Source organism: Hippocampus comes, unplaced genomic scaffold, assembly GCF_001891065.2.
Source record: "Hippocampus comes isolate QL1 unplaced genomic scaffold, H_comes_QL1_v1.1 scaffold406, whole genome shotgun sequence".
In the NCBI taxonomy this organism is placed as follows: Eukaryota; Metazoa; Chordata; class Actinopteri; order Syngnathiformes; family Syngnathidae; genus Hippocampus; species Hippocampus comes.
In genome coordinates, this window is record NW_017805934.1 from 164450 (window position 1) to 184673 (window position 20224).

General features: G+C 45.1%; 3 protein-coding genes across 8 annotated transcripts; 2 read left to right on the top strand and 1 right to left on the bottom strand.

Annotated features, from left to right (window-relative positions):
• Nucleotides 1–2381: 2381 nt before the first annotated feature.
• On the top strand, nt 2382–8857 carry cunh18orf54 (chromosome unknown C18orf54 homolog). 2 transcript variants are annotated; one of them, XM_019890421.1, is made up of 16 exons: nt 2382–2496; nt 3148–3283; nt 3686–3836; nt 4303–4470; nt 4602–4713; nt 4793–4856; nt 4947–5133; nt 5293–5378; nt 5648–5756; nt 5838–5930; nt 6134–6191; nt 6289–6346; nt 6638–6790; nt 7006–7058; nt 7842–8016; nt 8514–8857. In XM_019890421.1, the coding sequence occupies exons 2-15, from the start codon at nt 3149–3151 to the stop codon at nt 8008–8010; spliced, it is 1596 nt and encodes a 531-aa protein (XP_019745980.1). In that variant the 5' UTR covers nt 2382–2496; nt 3148; the 3' UTR covers nt 8011–8016; nt 8514–8857. The 2 variants fall into 2 exon arrangements, with proteins under 2 accessions (XP_019745980.1, XP_019745981.1); XM_019890422.1 differs by lacking the exon at nt 8514–8857 and having other exon boundaries at nt 7829–8016.
• Nucleotides 8858–8967: 110 nt separating this feature from the next.
• On the bottom strand, nt 8968–11292 carry spag16 (sperm associated antigen 16). The gene is made up of 3 exons (XM_019890411.1): nt 10410–11292; nt 10021–10125; nt 8968–9713 (listed from the first exon to the last, which is right to left on the bottom strand). Exons 1-3 carry the CDS (start codon nt 11274–11276, stop codon nt 9066–9068), a joined length of 1620 nt encoding a protein of 539 aa, XP_019745970.1. The 5' UTR covers nt 11277–11292; the 3' UTR covers nt 8968–9065.
• Nucleotides 11293–11761: 469 nt separating this feature from the next.
• On the top strand, nt 11762–20067 carry wdr91 (WD repeat domain 91). 5 transcript variants are annotated; one of them, XM_019890410.1, is made up of 19 exons: nt 11925–12029; nt 12125–12156; nt 12897–13033; nt 13329–13508; nt 13590–13797; nt 14223–14305; nt 14721–14830; nt 16145–16364; nt 16456–16632; nt 16732–16958; nt 17076–17130; nt 17226–17321; nt 17486–17580; nt 17705–17858; nt 18246–18354; nt 18542–18654; nt 18753–18860; nt 19138–19227; nt 19694–20067. In XM_019890410.1, exons 3-19 carry the CDS (start codon nt 12911–12913, stop codon nt 19856–19858), a joined length of 2313 nt encoding a protein of 770 aa, XP_019745969.1. In that variant the 5' UTR covers nt 11925–12029; nt 12125–12156; nt 12897–12910; the 3' UTR covers nt 19859–20067. The 5 variants fall into 5 exon arrangements, with proteins under 5 accessions (XP_019745965.1, XP_019745966.1, XP_019745967.1 ...); XM_019890406.1 differs by having other exon boundaries at nt 11762–12156; XM_019890407.1 differs by having other exon boundaries at nt 11770–12156; nt 16759–16958.
• The last annotated feature ends 157 nt before the right edge of the window (nt 20068–20224 follow it).

A 20224-nucleotide genomic window follows, 5' to 3' on the forward strand; every position in this document is an offset into this window, starting at 1 on the left:
CTGTGGAGAACTACTAAAAGGCTTATTCGAAACTAATCGTGACGTTGACTGAGTTTACTCCACAGTAGTCATTGATCCGTAAGGGCAGATGATCCGGTTCCGACACTTTGTCCGTGGCTGACCACTGACCAAGAGTTGAGGCAGGACAGTAGTACCTGTAGTAATAGACGTCGCTTTTCCCGGCGCTCAAACCGGACTTCCTGATCACTTCTTCCTTCTTCCAGCCGGGTGGCAGAGCCGGACAGTCCGACCTCCTCTTCTCCATCAGCACACACTTATCGATCCCAGGATTCAGATCCGTTCAAGTCAACTGATCTCTCAGTGGCCCGGCAGTCAAACTGTGGAGGCAGAACGGCCAACCCGGAGGCGCAGGCGCCTAAGTCTGTCGACAACCTGGTGTGGTTGCGCTATCACCCAGATTAGTTTCTTTATTTATTTATTTTTTTTTAATGTCAGGTGAAATTGATGTAGAATTACCATTGACTTTATTTTCTATCTCCACTTGAGAACGCTTATTGGTGCTGTTCTGAGAGTTCTTGTTATTCCTTGGTGAATCTTTACCCAACAGCCAAGAAATTACTTATTTTATACTTTTATTAATTTCTTTTAACCGAAATAAATGACGTTTATGCATGCGTGGTGGATCTTTTATTTTGAAGGATGCCAACGCCGCTCGCTGGCGACAGATTACCGTAATGCACAGTATTGACAATCGCAGTGCCGGCTCACTTGACTTCGATTTTGCGAGTGCGTGCTGGCTTGACCGCAGTTTCTTACTAGACTATTGGCAATAGTGAACAAAGCAAGCGGCAGAACAACTGCGCGAGTAGAATGGATGATTCGTAGGGGGGGGGGGGCTGTGGCGTTAATGCAAAATGACATTTCATGAGGCTATTAATACGAAAGCATTCACAACCCTGGACTTTGTATGCACATATCCGGGGCAAAGATAACGTATTACTTCATTTAGACAAATGGTAATTCTCATCACTAAATTTTAGACTGGTCTATAAGTAATCATGGAATTAAAATACATACATTTAGTATGGGGGTCCATATAGCAGAGTCCAATGGTGCCTGGACAAGAAGACAGAGTGAGCACACTTTCCATTTTTTCTACATCTCTGCTTTAAACCCGTGACATCATGGGAGAGGTTAAAGGAGCCTCCAGCGGCCATGAACCTTGACAGGACTGTCCCATCAGCCTTCTGCATGGTCGTTGAGAAATGCTGTCAAATATCCATCTATTCATCCATTTCTAATCCGTTTATACTCTGAACTGGTTGCCAGCCAATCGCAGGGCACACATAGACGAACACCCATTCGCACACACAATCACACTTGACATGCAAACTTCACACAGGAAGGCCGGAGCCGGAATTGAACCCTGCACCTCTGCACTGTGAGGCGGACATGCTAACCACTAACGATAAGCGGATTGGAAAATGAATGAATGGATGGATTCAAGATGCAGAAGACAAAAACAAAACAAAACAAATTTCCACTTAAGAATGGTCAACTGTAGTTGAGTAGATTTCTCAGGTGGCTGTACCCAACTATTTTTCTGACATTTTACCTTTACATTTCAAAACAGGCATCTGTACTTTTCTACTCTGTACAACACAATCCGGCTGGTACTATTTTTTATTTTCTTCTCTGGTAACATTGTTTGCATTGTTTGAAATGTAGTTTATGGTCAATGTACGCTTTAGCCTTCAATATTTGTTTTAAGACATTCCGCCCTTTTAACCTCTTGTTGGCCCGAGTTAGGTCTGATACGTTCCCGACACAAAGTCTGTACTTTATGAAGTAGTCAAATCAGAACTTAGATTTTTACATAGGTCTTTACATAAGCATCAGTGTGAATATTTTTGAAAGTTCTACATCTTACCACTTGGCTGCAAACTTTTGATCATAAAACAAGCAGATATTTTATGCATATCCATATCATGCATTTTATATGTAGGTCATGGTAAAATGTGTAAAATACTATTGTATTTCTATTTCTCCCTCAACTTTTATTTTCCTGCCTCAACGTCACAAAAGTGTTTTTTAATCATTATTATTTTTAAGAAGAAGAGCCAGGGGCACTTAAATTACACTTCTTGTTATTAGACTTTGAAACCGCACAGTACTGCTTCGTTAATTGGTTTTGGGGGACGAAATCTGGATTTTTTTTTAACGTCAGAATGTTTGTTTTTTTTTAACGTCAGAAAATTGCACATGCGCTTTAAAAAGATGAATTACGTCACGGACACACCAAGCAACGCATTCCGCTCAAATCTAACCAATCGATGAGGCAAAGGGGTGGGGGAAAAAAAAGAGACTGACGAGACAACTGCTGAGCCAATAGGAGACGTTACTGTACTTCATCAACCGTCTTCATTGGTTGAAAGTGCTCCCGGCGCCTCCTCCGAGCAGCGAGAAGTAAGATTTTTTTTTTCCCTTTCTGTTGCTAATGCTTAAAAAGTGAAAGGAGGCCTGATACAGTTGAGCGTAAGTTTTCTTCTTACCCGATGTAATGTAACGTTTAATTGAGCGTAATACTTTATTACATTAACATGCAGCACGAGTTTTGCACGTCCTTTCGGTGTTACCTAAGCGATCATTAGCAAAACAACTTTGCAGGCATATGACCAGAAGTAGAATAAACACTTATCTAATCGATAAAACAAAGTAAAACGCTATACACTGGACTGCCGAGACAGTACAAGTACATTTCATGATTTCAGATGCAGTGTTCAACACGTTGTCCATTCAAACGGTTTGCCCACGTCCCCCGTTCCCCATTCTCCGCACAAAATTTGAATCCATTGTCGTCACCGCAGTTTACGAAGGTCACCGCCGCGTTTACCAGTTGTCCAGATGGTGCAATAAAATGAGATTTGAAAAAGATGTGTTTATTTTGTAATGTGGTGGAGGGGTTTGCCAAGCAACTGGAACATCTCTTCCGATACGGATGTTTACTTTAGTGAAGTCTTCAAGCAAGCAGTATGTCAATGACTCTTGCCAGCCTTTTGAGGATATCGTTCCCAACCAACCTTGAGCGTTTTACACAGCTCGTCGTGTGCATTTTTCCATTGTGTTTTTGGTTTAGTCACTTATAAATCTTAACCTTGGAGATTGTTGTTGCTTTTTTTTTTCCAGCATGGACTCCACCAGACCTTTAAGTGACATCATCTCTCCAGAGTCGACAGTGACAACACTGCTGTCAAGTTCTGGCCACTTCAGGAGCAGCCTAAGGTCTCCCGGGTTCAACACAACCTTCAGATACAGAGATAAGGTCGATTCAGCCTCTTCAGTTATATCGTACTCAAACATGATTTTTTTTTTTAAAATCCATTTTCATAACATAATCCAGCCAAAGATAGCCATTCGTCACCACAGTAATGGAAAAGTGAACAATTTGTAGACCATGGACCAGGTGTTATGACCCTTTTGACAATTTGTGGAATCGAAAAGGACTGCTATTAAAATAACAATGTATAATACTGGTGATATAATTAGGAATAGCCGTGTAGCAGCGGGTAGAGTAACAAACAATACCCAAACAAATGAAATACAACCACATCTACAGAACGTTGAACATCAAATAATACAACACATAAAATAAAACCAGATGTATACAGCACGCTATACGAACTGAATTGACTCGGAGTAACTTTTCAACTTGTGATTTCCAAAGGAATACGAGTCAGCCTCTGCAGCGTTGGATGCCTACATCGCAGACTTTGACAGAAGACGAAACGTCGAGTCACCGGGAAGTCTGGTTCTGCCACAGAGTCCGTTGTCCACCCCGAGAAGACCGCCAATGAGCTCACGCAGAAACAAATGGGGTAGGTCAACACCGTGTCGTCTGCTAGATTCTGATGTATTTGTTGAGACAAAGTTATTCGGACACGTGGCCATTCCGCCCCCACCATATTGGGTCGTCCTTGCTTGGCAGTTAGAAGAGATGCAACATTTTTGAGTGGGGTTGTGGGAATGTATTTCTCTTGATCCTTTAGGAACCCTTTTCAAGATTAGAGGACCAGATTAGGATCTCTGTTTTCGTAAAGTTTGATGGGGCAGGGCTTTAAAGTTCTTCCAAACTCGTCCAAACGTACCTGATTAGACCTTCCATTGTGCACTGTGACACAATTATACTGGATTGGAAAAGGACCATCTTCAAACTGCTACCACAAATTCGGAAGGTTCAAACCGTCCAAACTACGCTCCACGGGCCACATTGGGCATGGGAAAAATGGATGACTGGATGGATTTTCCCGGTTCACAGGATATGTTTTGTGTTTCGACTTGTAGTTCTCCGGGAAGCTTTAACCGACAGAGAGGTGGATTTCCTGACCCTCCCCGTCAGTTCCCTCCGTCACCGCGACAACCGCGATAGACTTTCGATGACGACCGACGAACTGCTGTCCATCCCCCGCGATGGCTCCATGCCTGTCACCCACACAACCGCCTTTATCCAAGGTTTTCAAAATACATACCCGACATCACTTGCAATGTGATGCGTGCGGGAAACATTTGAACCTCATCAGCGCGATTGTATTTAGCAATCTAACCTAAAGTGTGGTCGCCTCCTTGTTTGTTTGCCGCTGCAGGTCGCTCGTTTCGGTCTTCGGCCTCTCAAAGCCGTGGCTCGTCCAAACCGGGGTACAGAACAGGGGATAACGTATCCCACCCACATTTAAGAAGCAATTGCCGCAGCTGCAGGTTGGGGCTGTTGTCTTCCTTATTTCATCATTCCGTGTGTCGTTTGGGATTTTGACGGATGTGCATCATCCCCCCTCAGGTGGAACGTAGAACCCGAAGTCTCCACTTTGAAACAGGATGTCCCCTTTGTCAGATGCTTAACAGTAATTGCCCTTCACTATTTTTTTCTCTTGGAGTCTCGGTACACTACTTGAGGCGCATATTCTAACGTGAGCTTGTCTTCTTCTGCGAAGTGTGCCCACAGGGCGGCGAGGGCAGAGCAGGCGTTGCTGTCTTCGTCGCCCCATTTACAACGCGGGGACGATGAGAACAAGGCAGATCTGGGCCGCTCTGGGATCAGCAGCGTGCCTGCCTGGATCCAAGATTGTGACCTTGTAGGGCCACTACCCCCATCAGAGGTCTACTTTTCTGACAAGCCTGGTAGAGCATCATTCACTCTGTTAACTAAGATCTGAGAAGTTTTTATACAGCGCCCATCATTCCCTCACTATTGTGCAAACCCAAAGTCTTGCCATGTTTTTTTTTTTTTTTAGCTTAAGTTTTTGTCCTTTTTTTTTGTTGTTGTTGTTGTTCTTAAAGGTGGTGTACCTCCAGTAGCATCAATAAGCACTGCACCCTCTCGGTTTGCAAACACAAAGGATGATGCTGGCAGGACACCTGATCAGGTATAAGATCAAAATGCCTTTTCTTGATCGATTGTTGCATTGCATTAGATTTTCCTGGACTGCTCAGGGTTCTGTCAGATCATGTTTGTGCATTCGATTCTATTGCATACTGAGTTGGGACACTTTGCACATGTGATCACTTTAAGGAATGACTAATTAAAAAAACAAAAACATTTCATGGATTGAGCTTCGACTTCAAGAAATGAAAGAAAAAAATTGAATGATGGGTGATTTTATTTGTTTATTGTTTGTAAAAAAAAAAAAATCAGGGTGACACCCAGCAGTGTCTAAAAGATCTGAGGATCCAGTTTGCCGAACAGATATCTTTGCTGGCTTCAGAGAGAAAAAGCTCCGACTTCTCAGAATCTCTTGTGAGAGGTAAATCATAGAAAATGATATGGTGACGCTTAACCGCCCCGCCATCTGTGCTGACTCCTCTTTCTGTGCTCCTTATGTCAGACCAGCGGCTCGAGTCACTGATCCAGAAAGCGGATGAAGTGCTGAGCTCGCTTTCGCACAGTTTTGCAAGAAGAGAAAGTCTTGCAGATTCAGGTAATCTCGGTATTTCGTAGGGGTGCCCAACCCTTTTTTGACCCAAGATCTACTTTTCAAGCAGCCAACCTTCCGTGATCGCACGCACGCCACGATGAGCAACAGCCAGAACGTCCCCGAACATGACTAAATCGGGAAAATAAAGTAGATACAATAGTTTATGTTGACTCATTTTCATATGCATGTTTCCTTTGCTCACATAGAATTGAATATTGAAGAAATGAAGCTCTGTTCAACTTTACGAGGTCCTCCTGCCCCTATGTAAGAATGCCTACATTCACACTTTTGCTTTGATTTGCTTTCATTGATGAACAATCAATACCGTCCTGCATCTCTAATGGTTTTATTGATGGCGCAGAGAATCGGAGGGAGCGGCAGACGTCATCAAGGGGGCTCTGCCAGAGGAAAGCGAGCAGGTAGGGCTGACCGGTGATTCCGGAAAACCCTCACGACGCTCATCCTTGAGTGGTTTGAGAGAATTAACACAACAGACCAAACGAGAGTCTTGGTTGGAGAACGCGCGTATGTAAGGATGGAAACATTTGAACCAGCCCTTGAAACCCTCAGATGTGCAAAAGACAAAGGGACACATTTGACCGTAAAGCTGTATTTCGTCGGGCTTTTGGCTCTTCAATAACCTTGCCGCACGATGGTTGATATTGTCCTGCAAGGATTCCCTCTGCATACCTTGTCTCCTTTTGACTCAGGATTTCAGTTGCGACGGGAGCAGCGTCTGCAAGCAACCCGGCCCATTGGAGGCTCTGAAACAGATGATGTTTCGACTGCAGGCCGTGGAGGCGGAGCTTCACCGACAACAGCATTTACCCATCGCGGCGCCTTGCAGGAAAGACACTCAAAGGGTAAGCTTTTTGTTGACTCTCCCCATAAAAGCTCAAAATTCCTCCGTTTGCGGCCAGCTTGATGAAGCGCACTTTCGTTGACTTTCGAAACCTCAAAACGAAGCCAAGCTTGGACCGCATTAACATGAAGAGTGTAAAGAATGTGATTCCCTAATGGGACACTCGGGAGGCTTCTTTTCTCTTCCACTCTATTCCATAGCTTATTTGTTTTGCAGAGGCCCAAAAGTGAAGCGGAACAGGATTTATCTGCTGCACCGTCACTACAAAGGTAACGTAACTGACCGCGTCAATCATCAATCTCCCACATTTAGTCATTAAACATCCCTACAATGACAAACGACAGATTTGGATGGGCGATAGTAAAATGAAAAAAAGCGAAATAATTATTTCAAGGCATCATCAAACATCTTATTTTGGTAACATAATTGCCATATTCAATAATGGCTTATCTGGTCGTTGAAGGCAATGGGCTGATACCTGAATTGCGAATAGTACGTCTGTCATTGTGGATTTCTTCTGCAAACACGAAAGAGGTCCTTTCAAGCATGGCAACACCACCGCAGCAATTTTTGGGAGTATGAAATGTGCATTGCTCCTTTCACGGTTCCACACTGCTCTCGGCCAACTGAAAAATGACCGTCGTGTTCGCTGGCAAGACGCTCTCGACATTCTTGAGTGAATGTGCGACATGTTCTTGCCCGTCCAATTATTGTGGCCAATGATTTGTCGTATGATTCTAATAGAACCATTTTCATTTCCCTCACACGCCAGTCAAAGCGTGCTAAATAACATAGCGATTTAACAACCGCTTAGCATATTTTAGCCTTGTGCACCACTGTGACCTAATCCAGACAAGTTATAATATTATGTCGGCATATTTTCATTTCGGTACGAGCCTGCAGTGCTGCAAATTTATGTCGAACTCCCCAAGCGAAACGTGAAATGTTAATTGCGCCCTCTACAGAAAATGATTGAGCCCATACATGTTGTATGTAACTGATAAATGCAGTATTATAAAGCCCATTAATTGAAAAACAGTTTCCATCCGCAGGGCCCTTCATCACCTCAATCGCCTGAAGCTGCTGTTGGAGGAACCGAGAGAAAAACATGAGGAAGAGGAGGATATAGACGAAGGACAGTACTCTTCTTCATCTGCAGGATTCCCGTTCAATATGGAAACCGTGTCAGACGGAGACGTTTTGAATCAGTGTCACCGGTAGCGCAGGGTTCCCACTGTCGTCGCAAGAGTTTCAGTTCTGTGAAGCTGGTCGTTGCCAAGAAGAGCAGATGCTGAAATATATTTGGAATTTGTTTCAGATAGAAGTCTAATAGAGCAGTGGTACGCAACCACCGGTTCGCAAACCGATACCGGACCTTGGCCCATTTGGGACCGGGACACACAAAGACAGACCTGCGAACTGTGAGCAAATTTAAACCATCTGACGTGTCGGAAATGCGCGCGACTCTAGCCAATCGGAGCCCCCCTTCTAACTTTGGTTTGCTCGCCAAAAAAAGAAAACAGGAAACAGAACTTAATCGTAACAAATTGAGCAAACGTACACAGCTCAAGGCGCAGCTGCTGGGCAGCCGTGACTTCCGAAGATGAAGCTATTTTGACAAAGAGAAGTTCCTCGTCAAAAGGATGTCGTCAAAAACAAGACACGACAAGAAACCCGTTGACTCATTTGAACAAGTAGCAAAAATGCGAGCGGAGTTTGCGCAGCCTGCCCAAGTAAACATGAGCGGCGTAGTTGCTAATAGCGAGCCGCAGCAGCCACCGGATGGAAGCCGCAATCGCTAGTCATCTATTCATCAGTCCCATTTGCAAAAAGCAATGATGCTAACGCCGTATGAAGGATCATAAGTTTAAAATGATTATTTTTACATTATAATGCGGAATTCCTGATCGGTCCGTTTCTTCGTAGCTCACTGTGTTCTGTTATTTGATTCTACATTTGTTGTGCAGCAGAATAACACTGTTTGAAATGAATGAATGTTCATAAAATATTGAATCACTCGAGAATTGTCTTTGTTGGGCCTTAAAACAAAACATTTAAAAGCAATGAAGAAAAAAAAAAGCTTGCCGGTCCGGGAAAAGCATGTACTTGTCTCAACTGGTCTGTGGCACAAAAAAAGGTTTTCAATGTACTCTAAAGGGGAGTATGGAAATTTTTTGTATAATTGGAGGTTAAAATCCATCAAATAGCATTTGACTGCCCAGTATTATGCGAAACTTGATTTTGATCAGCACAACGTCCTGTTCCCCTTGACTGTCTTACATCCATACGTTAATGAGCCCATTACTCCCTGCAGACATGACCGTTTTTCCCGTGTGGTCAAAGGTGACGCTCTGCACACTGTCCCTTTGTCCGGACAGGCTGCTGACTTTGCATGAATCCACATCCACCAGTCTAACCAAACTATCGCTGCTTGCGATTGCCAGCATCTTCCTCGATGGATTGAACGCCACCTGATTGGCACTCAGGGGCCCGGCGTCGATCGTGCGAAGGGGCGAGGCGGGCCTCCGGATGTCCCACAGGTTGACGATGCCGCGGGTGTCGCAGGAAGCGACAACTTCCTCGCCAAGGCCCAAGGTGGCGTGATTGCAGGGATGCTGGTGTCCGACGAAGGATGCGGTGCACACTCCGAGTCTGATGTCCCACAGGGCGAGAGTTTTATCTGCCGAACAAGTGAGGAGAGTGTTGGAGAAGGACTGGAAGCAGACGCTGTTGACGGAGGCGGTGTGGCGACGCATTGTCAGCCGGCAGCGCTGGCTATTCAGGTCCCACAGTTTGGCGGTTTTATCGGAGGAGCAGGATGCCAGGAAGTGACCGCACGAATGGAAGGAGCACCCCCAGGTGGGTTGGCTATGACCGGAGAATGTCAACACACAACGTCCGCAAAACAAATCCCAGAGCTTAACCTGCAGAAAAAAAAAATGTAAAGGTCAAACGTTAAAGACGAAATAAGCACAGAAGGCTTCGGCCTGATCAAGAAAGAGCAAACAGGTGAGTTTGTCAGTGAATATGGGAGCACTCTCTCTCTCTCTCTCTCTCTCTCTCTCTCTCTCTCTCTCTCTCTCTCTCTCTCTCTATATATATATATATATAAAAAAAAAGCTAAATGTCAGTGACAACCTGGTGGAGCCAACTAAATGAAACGTTAGTCCAGTGTAAAGAACGTTCTAATGAGCGTCTCGTTGACAAGGCGACAAGTAACCGTCAACTGACTGTGGTGTCTCCACTGGTTGTTGCCAGTTTCGTTCCTTCTGGGTGAAAACTGCAGCTGGACAGCCAATCGGAGTGACCTTCACCTGTCAGGACCATCTGGCCCACCTGATGACACAAATAGTACAACAGCAAGTGAGCGTATGCCAACGATTTGATTCAATTATGATCGGATCACGTCTAAAATGTCACTTTACACTGATTATTGTGACAATATTTCTGACTGTGTTCTGTAGACAAGTGGGACCACATAGAATACCCGTCCATCCTTATCTTAAACACCTACTAATACCATAATTTAATGTTAGTCATGATCAGTGACACTATGGCAGTCAAATATTAAGGGGTGGGGAGTAGATCCATGCTGTGCGGAGAGGCATGTGTGTTCCTACCTTCTCCCTGCTGGCTGGCAGTGCCCACAGCCTCCAACTGCAGTCATCACTGGCACTGGCGAGGATTTTTTTCCCGGGAAGTTGGCTGATGCAGCTAATGGGAAGAGCGTGGGCTTTGATGGAATAGAACAGATTGAATGAATTCAGGCTTTTCTGTTCTCCGGGATTTCCCTGAGCGCGCTGAAGGTTCACTGGCCTGCTGCAGACGGGAAACTCGGTGTCCTTTGGGTGTCTGGGGAGGGTTGGCAGTTGGGCGCTGCTCTTCTTGGTGCGTCTCTCCATCTTGGTTCGGGTTTTGTCCAGAAGCAGACCGGCGTTCAGGTTGTTCTGTATCCGTTCACTTTCCAAACCGAGAAGCATCTTCTGTCTCAGGGCTGCCTCATATTTGTCATCCAGCTGCCTCAGCGCCGGCTCATAGGCCGCCAGGCGTTTCTTCAGCCGCTTAATGTCCTCCATCAGACGGCTTTTGTCAGCGACGAGTTTCTGGCAGTGCAGCCGGTGCAGATCTCGGTCCCTCTGCAGCCTCACGAGGCTGTCCCCCGCAGACAGCACCTCCTCTTTGAAATGGTTCGTCTCTGTGTAGACCTTCTGCAGTTCAGACTGAAGGAGTTGTTTGTGCGTGAGGGCATCGGGGATGACAAGGGCGCCCGGTGGTGGGGGAGCTGTCAACAAGGGCTCTGTCAGGAGTTTCTGAGCTGAGCTGTACCACTCGACCTCAAAACAGTCCAGAGTCCGGCTCAGGCCAATTTTCTGCAGGAAGTTCCTGATAAAGTCGTCGACCGCCTCTGGGATGTTGGTGTGTTCTTCTTTGAAGGTTCCAAAAAGAGGAGCGGAAGTGGAGGCAACAGACATCTTCGTCGTCTCCATAAAGTTCACCTCTGAAATGCTCTGCTTGCCCCTGACTGGAGAAAGCTCACTGGTCCCCTCCATTTCCCTTTCTTTGGCCTTTGCCGACGTTCTTGTTGTGTGGTTGCTAAAGTAACTACACTCAGCAACTGATTGGAAGGAGCGCAAGTATATTCTGTGCCTTTGTTACAATAGCATCGTTTAACTTATTGAATATTCCTTATAACAATATATTTTTATTCGTGACTAGAAATAAGGTATAATAAATGCAGATTTTTTATTCCCGATGATACAACTCGGTGACGTAGTAGAGCGCTTGTTACTGACGTCACCCCACGATGTATCGTGAGGAGTTGCACCCATTTCACATTGACGTTCGCGAAGGTTGAAACGCTAATACCGATGTTTTAGAGAAGTGAATTAATAGAGAAATGAATTTGGGCTATAATTTGAACAAAAAGGTTTGTGTCAAAATAATCACATTTAAAGCATAATCGCGAACGGCGTCATTTTCCCTTATTTACGTAGCTACTAGTAACTGTATAAGTTGTAGATGCGTCACGTTTTTATTGTATTTGTTGAACATATTTTTGAGTGGGTTGAAATGTTTTGATATGTGTACCACCAGGGGGCAACGTTGGGTAAAAGGCTAGTGTGTGACGTCACGGGGAAATGTCACATGACTGTCAGGAGACAAAAACAGGAAGCGTTTGCTCCGTGGATGCGATAAATGTCTGGAGTATAATTTCACAACATGTGAAACAAAGCTGCGAGGTATACTGGAAAGTAATTGCACTTAACTCTTGTTCATTCCGGTTTCACGTTTTTCACCATTGGTTTGCACGGTGGCGTACGTTGCTCCTGTCAAGAGGAACTACTGAAGTCTTCCTTGCGCTAAAAGGTATCTTCCAATATTAGTTAAAACGTGCACACAATTCGGCGTGCAAATACGACAACTGTAACAACAACAACGCGTAACGCTCTTGGGTTATGACGTGTTTGGCGATGTTCACATTCACATCATGACTATGTCAAATTGTGCATTGATGTCGGAAAGTCACGCAACAGTCGATACGTACATAAATAGTGTGCTAAACAAATCATGCTAATGGCTCGTTGTGACGACCCTGACAGAGAAAAGCCGAAAGTCATGTCTTCTTGGCGAAACAATCCACAGTTGAACATTTTAAAATTGTATTAAGGATCTTCAATAATGAAACAAACTGGACGGCTTCAGTTTCACACAAGGGTGTCATAGTGGAAGACGAATTATATCTACACAAAATACAAATGCAATAATGTACAATATTATTACAATAAGTTGTGTGTGTGCCTGCACGCACAGTTTATGTTCAAGTGTTTATGGAATTTATGTGTGACGTTTGTCACTTTGACTTCTTCTACTTTCCACATTCGCAAAAACGTGCATCTTAGGCCAATCAAAGACTGTAGTAAGTCGTTCCTTGGTGTGAATGTCAGCACCCTGCGCTTGACTGCCGACCGATTTTAAACCACCTCCTCTTGCCTGATGTTAGCAGGGATAGGCTCCATTTACACGTGACCCGAAGAGGACAAGCAGTCACGAAACAGATACTGTAGTTATTTATTCATTCATTCACTCCTTCATTGCACTTGATCTAGGGCGGCAGATCATCATGGGTTCCGCGGTGGAGAGAACAGATGAACATGTGCGGGAATATCTGCTCTATCGTGGCTTCACCAACACTCTGAAAAACTTGGACAGTGAAATAAAAGCTGACAAGGACAAAGGGTTCAGGGTATGACTTTGTCTTCTCACTTCAACTCTGCGCGTGTGTTTAGTATTTCATGTTGTGACAAATCACAATATGCAGTCGTAGACTCAGAATTCTACGATTATTGATCAATGATTTTTTTTTTGGCTTTTTTTTTTTTTTTTAAATCCGAGATGCAAGTAAACTTTTCTAGAATCATTTTTTTCTCGCTGATTCTGAATCTGGCCTCATTTGTCGGGTTTTCCTAATATTTGTGGTACTCAAGGAAGAGTGACACTTCGGGGTGTGCTTCCAAGTGTACAAAATCCTTTCCTTTCAGGTGGACAAGATCATTGATCAGCTGCTGCAGTTCATCCACGGCTTTGACCTGTCTGGCCTGAAGGACTACTGGCTCTACTTGGACCGGCGCCTTTTCTGCAGACTGGAGGATGTTTACCGATCCACTGTCAACAAACTAAGAGCAAGCCTGTACAGATACTACGTTATCAACACCATCCAGGTAAGGCAAATGCAAAGAATACGTTTTGATGGTATTCCGAGGTCTTGGATTAACAGTTTCTCTCATTTTTTCACTGGCCAGAAAGGAAACTTGGAGAAGACTCAGGAGTTTTTCCAGAAGCAGGCTATCGAGCTGCAGGGTCAAGCTGAGTGGCGAGACTGGTTCATCTTGCCGTTTATTCCTGCACCCGAACAGAACCCGGCTTTTGCTCCGTATTTCTCCCGCCAGTGGTCCGACACCTTCCTGGTTTCCCTGCACAACTTCCTTTCGGTGCTCTTCCAGTGTATGCATATCCTTCCGTCAAATCCAGACATTTTAGAGGAAACAAATTGCTGGCAGCGAGATCTTCTGCATCTGCTGTGCTCGAAACCATCAACAGTCGCAGTACGTTCATTTTAAAAAAGAGAAAGCTGGCTAGTGTATCACAGGCACTCAACTCAATTCAATTCAATTTCGAGAGCTCTTCACAAAACAAAACAACCACCGCTGTACACAAAGTGCTGTACATATATGCAACAACAATCAATCAATTCACAACGAAGACCGTAGAAAGCACAAAAACAGTCAAATTAAAAATCAAGGCTCATGCTGAGTCAAAAGTCAAAGAATAAAAATGAGTTTCAAGACGAGTTTTAAAGATGGGCCGCGAGGGGGCTTACCAAATGTTCAGTGGGAGGTCGTTGTTTTTTTTTTTAGTCCTTAACCGGGGTTCACCCCAACCAGTATTGCTGAGTTTTGATGCCGAAGTCCAGAAGACAACAAGCCTCACCGAGGAGAATGAGCAGCTTCGTCAGCTGGTGAGTGCGTGGCCTTGAATGAATGCGTCCATTTTTTCAGTCAACTTGTATCCGTCCATCCGTCTTTGAATCCGCTTCTCCTCGCGGGGCTCGCGGGCATATTGGAGCCTATCCCAGCGCTCTTTGGGCGGTAGGCGAGGGACACCCTGAACAGGTTGCCAACCAATCGTAAGGCCTGCGACTCTCCTGAAGATAAGCGGATTAGAAAACGGATGGATGGAGCAAAAATAAATCAATAAAAATTACATGTATTTCTTTTATGTGTATTTTGAAAACCTGAGAGCATTTGTTGAGACACTTGGGAACGATTTTAAATTCTGGGTAATGGATGTTTCCTTTTAAATATGAACTAAAATTGGCCACATCATCCATGTTTGAAGAATTCTTGTTGTTTGTCTCACCTCATCTTGTCCAGGTCTTTGCCTTGCAAACAGAGAGTCGAGACCAGAAGGCTGGAGATGAGGCGGTCCATCACAAGCTGCCGTTGTATGTTCAGAACATGGACCGGCTGGGAGATACTGAGCTGTGAGGCACTCGCGTCACTTTTCTCGTGTATGACTCCAAAACCGGCTGCCATTTTTTTCAACTTTCGCCTTCTCGACACGTTGCCCAAAATGTTTCAACTCTGAACAAACAAAAGTCACAACTAATGAGCATGCATTTAGGTTGTCAATGGTTAGGTGAACGTTCCGACTCGGTTTTAAATTGGTTGAAGTACTCCAAGGGAAAAATGGCAGCCGTCTTTAACATGAATGCTAATCGTCAACCAAACCTGCAATTCAAATGTGAGTGCTTTGAACAAACGCCTGCTTCTGAGTCACTTCATGATATTTTATGAGGAGTTTGTTTGATAATATTTTAGATGCGTGATGTTGTTAAATGTATTTATTTGAAGTGATTGATTTGTGAGCGCGCCGTAGCGGAAGTTGCAAGTCATCAGCCGTACCAAATCTGCATTCGCACTTTTTCGCCGCAGAAAACACGTTGAGTGAAGTTTGTCTTTTTGTCTGATCGTTTACTTCAGGAATACTTCCAAAATGTTTTAATCCACTAAGTTATTTACTAAGTTCAAGGACCAATCCAAATCACATGCTGTTTACACTTTGCTGTGATGCGGTTGATGTTGCCAAATAAACAGTTCATTTAATGAATTATTGGTTTTTTTGTGGGGGTGGGGGTGGGGGGGTTCAGTCAATTCGTTTAAAAAACAGCATCATTATGGATCACTAAAGTGACTGATAGATTTTAGTCATTAATATTTATTTTCTTTTTTTTTTTTTTTTACAAAGTAGTAGTACCCAATGGTGGCTTTTTTTTTTTTTTTTTTGGACAAGGCACAATGAAAAAAGGAGTCCATGTTTGCAGTGCTCCCTGCTGCCGTTCTCCTCTGCCTTGTTTGTAACTGCTCTCAGAGAAGGACCCCAAAAAATAATAATAATCATTGGAGTCAATTCACTTCAAAGAGGCGGCACGTTTACGCAACTCTGCAAACAGCCAATCATGCTGTGCCCTGTTTCGACGTCCCCCTCAAAGAAGAGAAGAGGTGCTCATTACCAGTGACAAAACCGTGGTCAATGTCAAACTGCCTCATCGGCCCATGCCAAGTGACAATGTGCGTGGCATCGACCATCACTGTCATGTTCTCACACAAAATTAACAGAATTTTCAGATCACAAAGCAACATTAAAGAATAGAAAGCGCCTATTCTTAAACGACACAAGCAAACTTCAGGTAAATCAATTGGCTCCCCTTAGAAGTCTGAAGGATTCATCCCTTGGATCTTTTTTTTTTTTTTTTTTCTCCTACACCCAAAATGGTGACCTATTCTTCTGCTCTCAGCGACTTAGTGTCAAGCCAACGGGCTGTCAGTGTTGTCACCACACCATCCAGGAACTTCTTCTCAACATTCCTACCGCAAGGTCGGCGCACCCCTGGAGGGAAAGCGCATCAGGGAACTTCGGTATCTTCACCAAGCCAGGCGGCCGTCGGCAGAAAGGACCAACCAACGAGTCAGGTGACAATGTCAAATACTTTGGACGCCGTTGCCACCATTTTACAGGTGCGGGATTTGAGTTCTTGGATGTCATCATGTCATACGAAGAATGACTTTTGCAATTTTCTCGACCCTTTCCGTACCACCTATTTTCCAGTCTTCAAAGACCAAGGATGCAGTCCAACTCAAAGAAGCGAAAGCAGCCTGCAGTCAAGTATCAACCAGTGAAAGTTCTCAATCCCAACATGCAAACCAGCCACCGCATTCACGGCACAAGAAAATTCAAGTTCACGAGAAGGAGCGGAAGGAGCTTTTCTCAAAAGCATCGCCGCAGGTACCTGACAGTTGAACGGGCAAGTTTCAAATCCTTGCTCTGCTCACAAACAAAATCCCACTTGAATGATGCGATGGGTTCCGTACGTGGTCATTGCAGACCAACCATTTGAATGTTTCTCTTCAGTTCCAAGAGAAAAAGGGGGAGGTGGCAGAGGCGGAGCCTCCAAATGAGACCTCAGTCGAAGCTCCCGACTCTTCCCCTTCATACGGCAGGAGCGGAGGAGGAGGCGCAGAAGAAGGCGTGGGGCTCGCCGCAGAACAGCCATTTATCAAACTCAGCCAGGAGGAATATGGGGAACATCATTCCTCCATCATGCACTGCAGGTAGACATTCGGCAAAACGCTCGCTTGCATCCCAAAGGAATTTGGACGTGGTGACCACGACCTCATTTGCCACGCGACTTTGATAACTTGCCCTTTCAAAACTCTCGTTTCGTTTAGGGTCGATTGCTCTGGTCGCAGAGTCGCCAGTTTAGATGTGGACGGTGTCATTAAGGTAAATCTGGGTCGGCCATCTTCAGGGCGTATCAAATAACGGTCGCGCCTTATTAAACTCACGGTAACGCTGGCGCTTTCTGTGTCACACTTCAGGTGTGGTCCTTCAATCCAATCATGCAGACCAAAGCAACCATCATGTCCAAGTCTCCTCTGCTGTCCCTCGAGTGGGCCACCAAGCCCGACCGATTGGTAGGAGAAGACAATTGACAGAAACACTGCAAATAATCCCGACTACCAACATTTCAAAATGGGAAATAACCCTCACTTGATCAATCAGAATTGTCTCGTGGCCTATATGAGAGTGACGTCATTCACTAAAATCAATTCATCGCTATTTGTGTGTGCGTGTTGAGTTGTTACTCGGCAGTGGTGTTGGCACAGTCCGCCTGTACGATACAGAAGCCAAGAAGAATCTGTATGAGATGAACATTGATGAAACTCATCCACGGTAAGCCCCTCCGCCTTTTTCATTTGAGGATATCCAGTCAAACACTGTACAACGTTGTCTCTGCGATGCCAGTGAACACATTCTGACACCATAACCCCCCCCTCCCCCCCCTCTTTCCCCTCAGCATCTTGTCATTGGCCTGCAGCCCCAGCGGTTCGTCCTTTGTCTGTTCAGCTGCGGCCGTCCACAGAAGTGGACTGGCCGAGCCTGCTCATCGTCTCCCCACGCAGGTGTCCGGGCAGCTGCTGCTTTGGGACACCAAGACAGTCAAACAGCAGGTACGGCTTCAAATCAATGAATGAAGAGAGACCGAAACGGCTCCGTCACGCGTCGTCCCATCATCGCTTCGTCTTCGTCGTACACTGTGGCATGATTATTTGACTGGGTCATCCGATACGAGAATGATCATCTGTCATGTCAAATGAGGGCAGAATGCTACATTCCAATATGAAGCGTGCAATCCCAGGAGCAGACAAACCCGTGTTGGGATTGAATGCAGTAAGTCGCCTTTTTGGTCTCATTCGTGGTTACATCTGCACTTTTCTTGGTGTGCACGCTGCGCACAAAATGTACATCCAGCCATCCATTTTCTAATCCGCTTGTGCTCACGAGGGTCACGGGTGTTGCCGGAGCCTCAAAATCAGCGACTTGTGTCTTTGGCTTAGCTCCAGTTCTCTTTGGAACCTGAACCAGTCGCCATTAACTGCACGGCCTTCAACCACAATGGGAATTTGTTGGTCACCGGAGCCGCAGACGGAGTCATCAGACTCTTCGGTTTGTATTTTCATATATTTTTTTGAATGCACATTTTGTTGATTAGCACTGCAAACGTAATTATCTATTAGTCTCGCTGATTCTTACCGAAAAAGCTGAGCAATTTGTGTAGAACAAGACACGTCAATTTGCCGCGTGGGCAGCTAAGAGTCGAGACTATCTGAATTCTCTCGCTTTCCCTCCGCAGACATGCAGCAGTATGAGAGCGCCATGAGCTGGAGGGCACACGATGGAGAGGTTTATAGTGTGGAATTCAGCTACGACGAAAACACCGTCTTTAGCGTCGGAGAAGATGGCAAGGTGCGCCTGGTTCGCCACCCGAAATGTGCATCCGGTTTCTCAGTTACGCCTACTTTGAAATGCAAGTGTCTTGAGATTGTTTACGTTTGTTTCTTCAGTTCATCCAGTGGAACATCCACCGGTGTGGCGTCAAGCAGTCAGAGCAGGTTTTACCTCAAGATGCCACTGGGCCCTTTGTCCTCTCCGGGTACAGCGGCTATAAACAGGTATACGGGAACAGATCCAAAAAGCCCACCCAGTTTAGCGTGCTTTGCCGTGAGTCGTGACTTTCGTGCATCGACTGTAATTAATGCAGGTTGTTGTTAGTCATCCACTTGAGTGCTTTGAAAAACAGCTTGAAGCACAAACAGAAACGAGAAGCTTCAAGGAAGACATTGTGAAGAACCGTGCGCCTTGGGGCCTCTCCATCTCAAATTCCCAACCCCAGTATGTCCCTGTGGGGAATACAAATAAATATCCATAATTTTATTTTATTTTTTTCAGGTCCAGGTTCCCCGAGGTCGTCTCTTCACCTTTGATTCAGAAGGACAACATGTGCTGACCTGTTCAAGCTCTGGCGGGATCATTTACAAAGTAAAGACATCTACTTTCATGCACCAGCAATATTTTACATCGTGTTTCCTTTTCATTTTTTTATGACTGTATTTTCGCAACCATAACGCGCCTTGTATTAAAAGGCGCAGCATCAGCTACGGGTGCTATTTCTGTATTGCGAACCATGGAGACGCCGATGTTGAATTGTCTCACAGCTGCCGGATTCCCATGTTCCTCCCCGTAGCTGATAGCGGCGTGCCGGCAGGAAATGCCCCCAGTCAGTCAAGCGGAGCGCTCATCAAAGTCACACATTATCATGCGCACATTTTGGAGAAAATGGAAGACTTCTTAAGCGCGCCTTGCGGTCGTGAAAATGCGGCAGTTGTTTTTCTTTACATTTCTTTGACGATTGGAACTGAGCATAAAAAACTGATGTTCAACAGGGGAAATCTAATCAAGTGTCTCCTGGTTCTCTTTCGTGTGTGTGCCCCTCCCCCTCGTCCAGCTGACGAATGGAGATCCTGCGCTGGAGAGCTTGCTGTCCCTGGGTGGACACAAAGCACCGGTGGTGACCGTCGACTGGTGGTCGGCGTTGGACTGCGGTACCTGCCTCACTGCCTCCATGGACGGAAAGATCAAACTGAGCACGCTCCTTGCACAGAAGTCCTGACTGCAAACTTGAGTGTTGCCCATTTGCGGGGGGGGCCTTGGTTATACAACATAACAGTATGAGGAATTGACTTCAAGGATTATTCATTTCCTTACAGAGATTATTATCCAGTTGAACGGCGATGTCAACAGTTTCATGATGTGATGCAAACCTGTTCAACGTTCATGTCAGTACAATATTAAAGGCCTCATGGAGATTTGAGAAGACGACACTTGTCCAAGTGTATTTTTCAGTGTAATGCAGAAATGCACTACTGTACTTCCCAGAAAGTCAGCGATATTGGACTCTGCGGTGAAATTTCAGGATGAACCTTGAAATGCATCTTTACAGGTTAGCTTAATTTTAGCTTTTCTAAGCCTTTGAAGG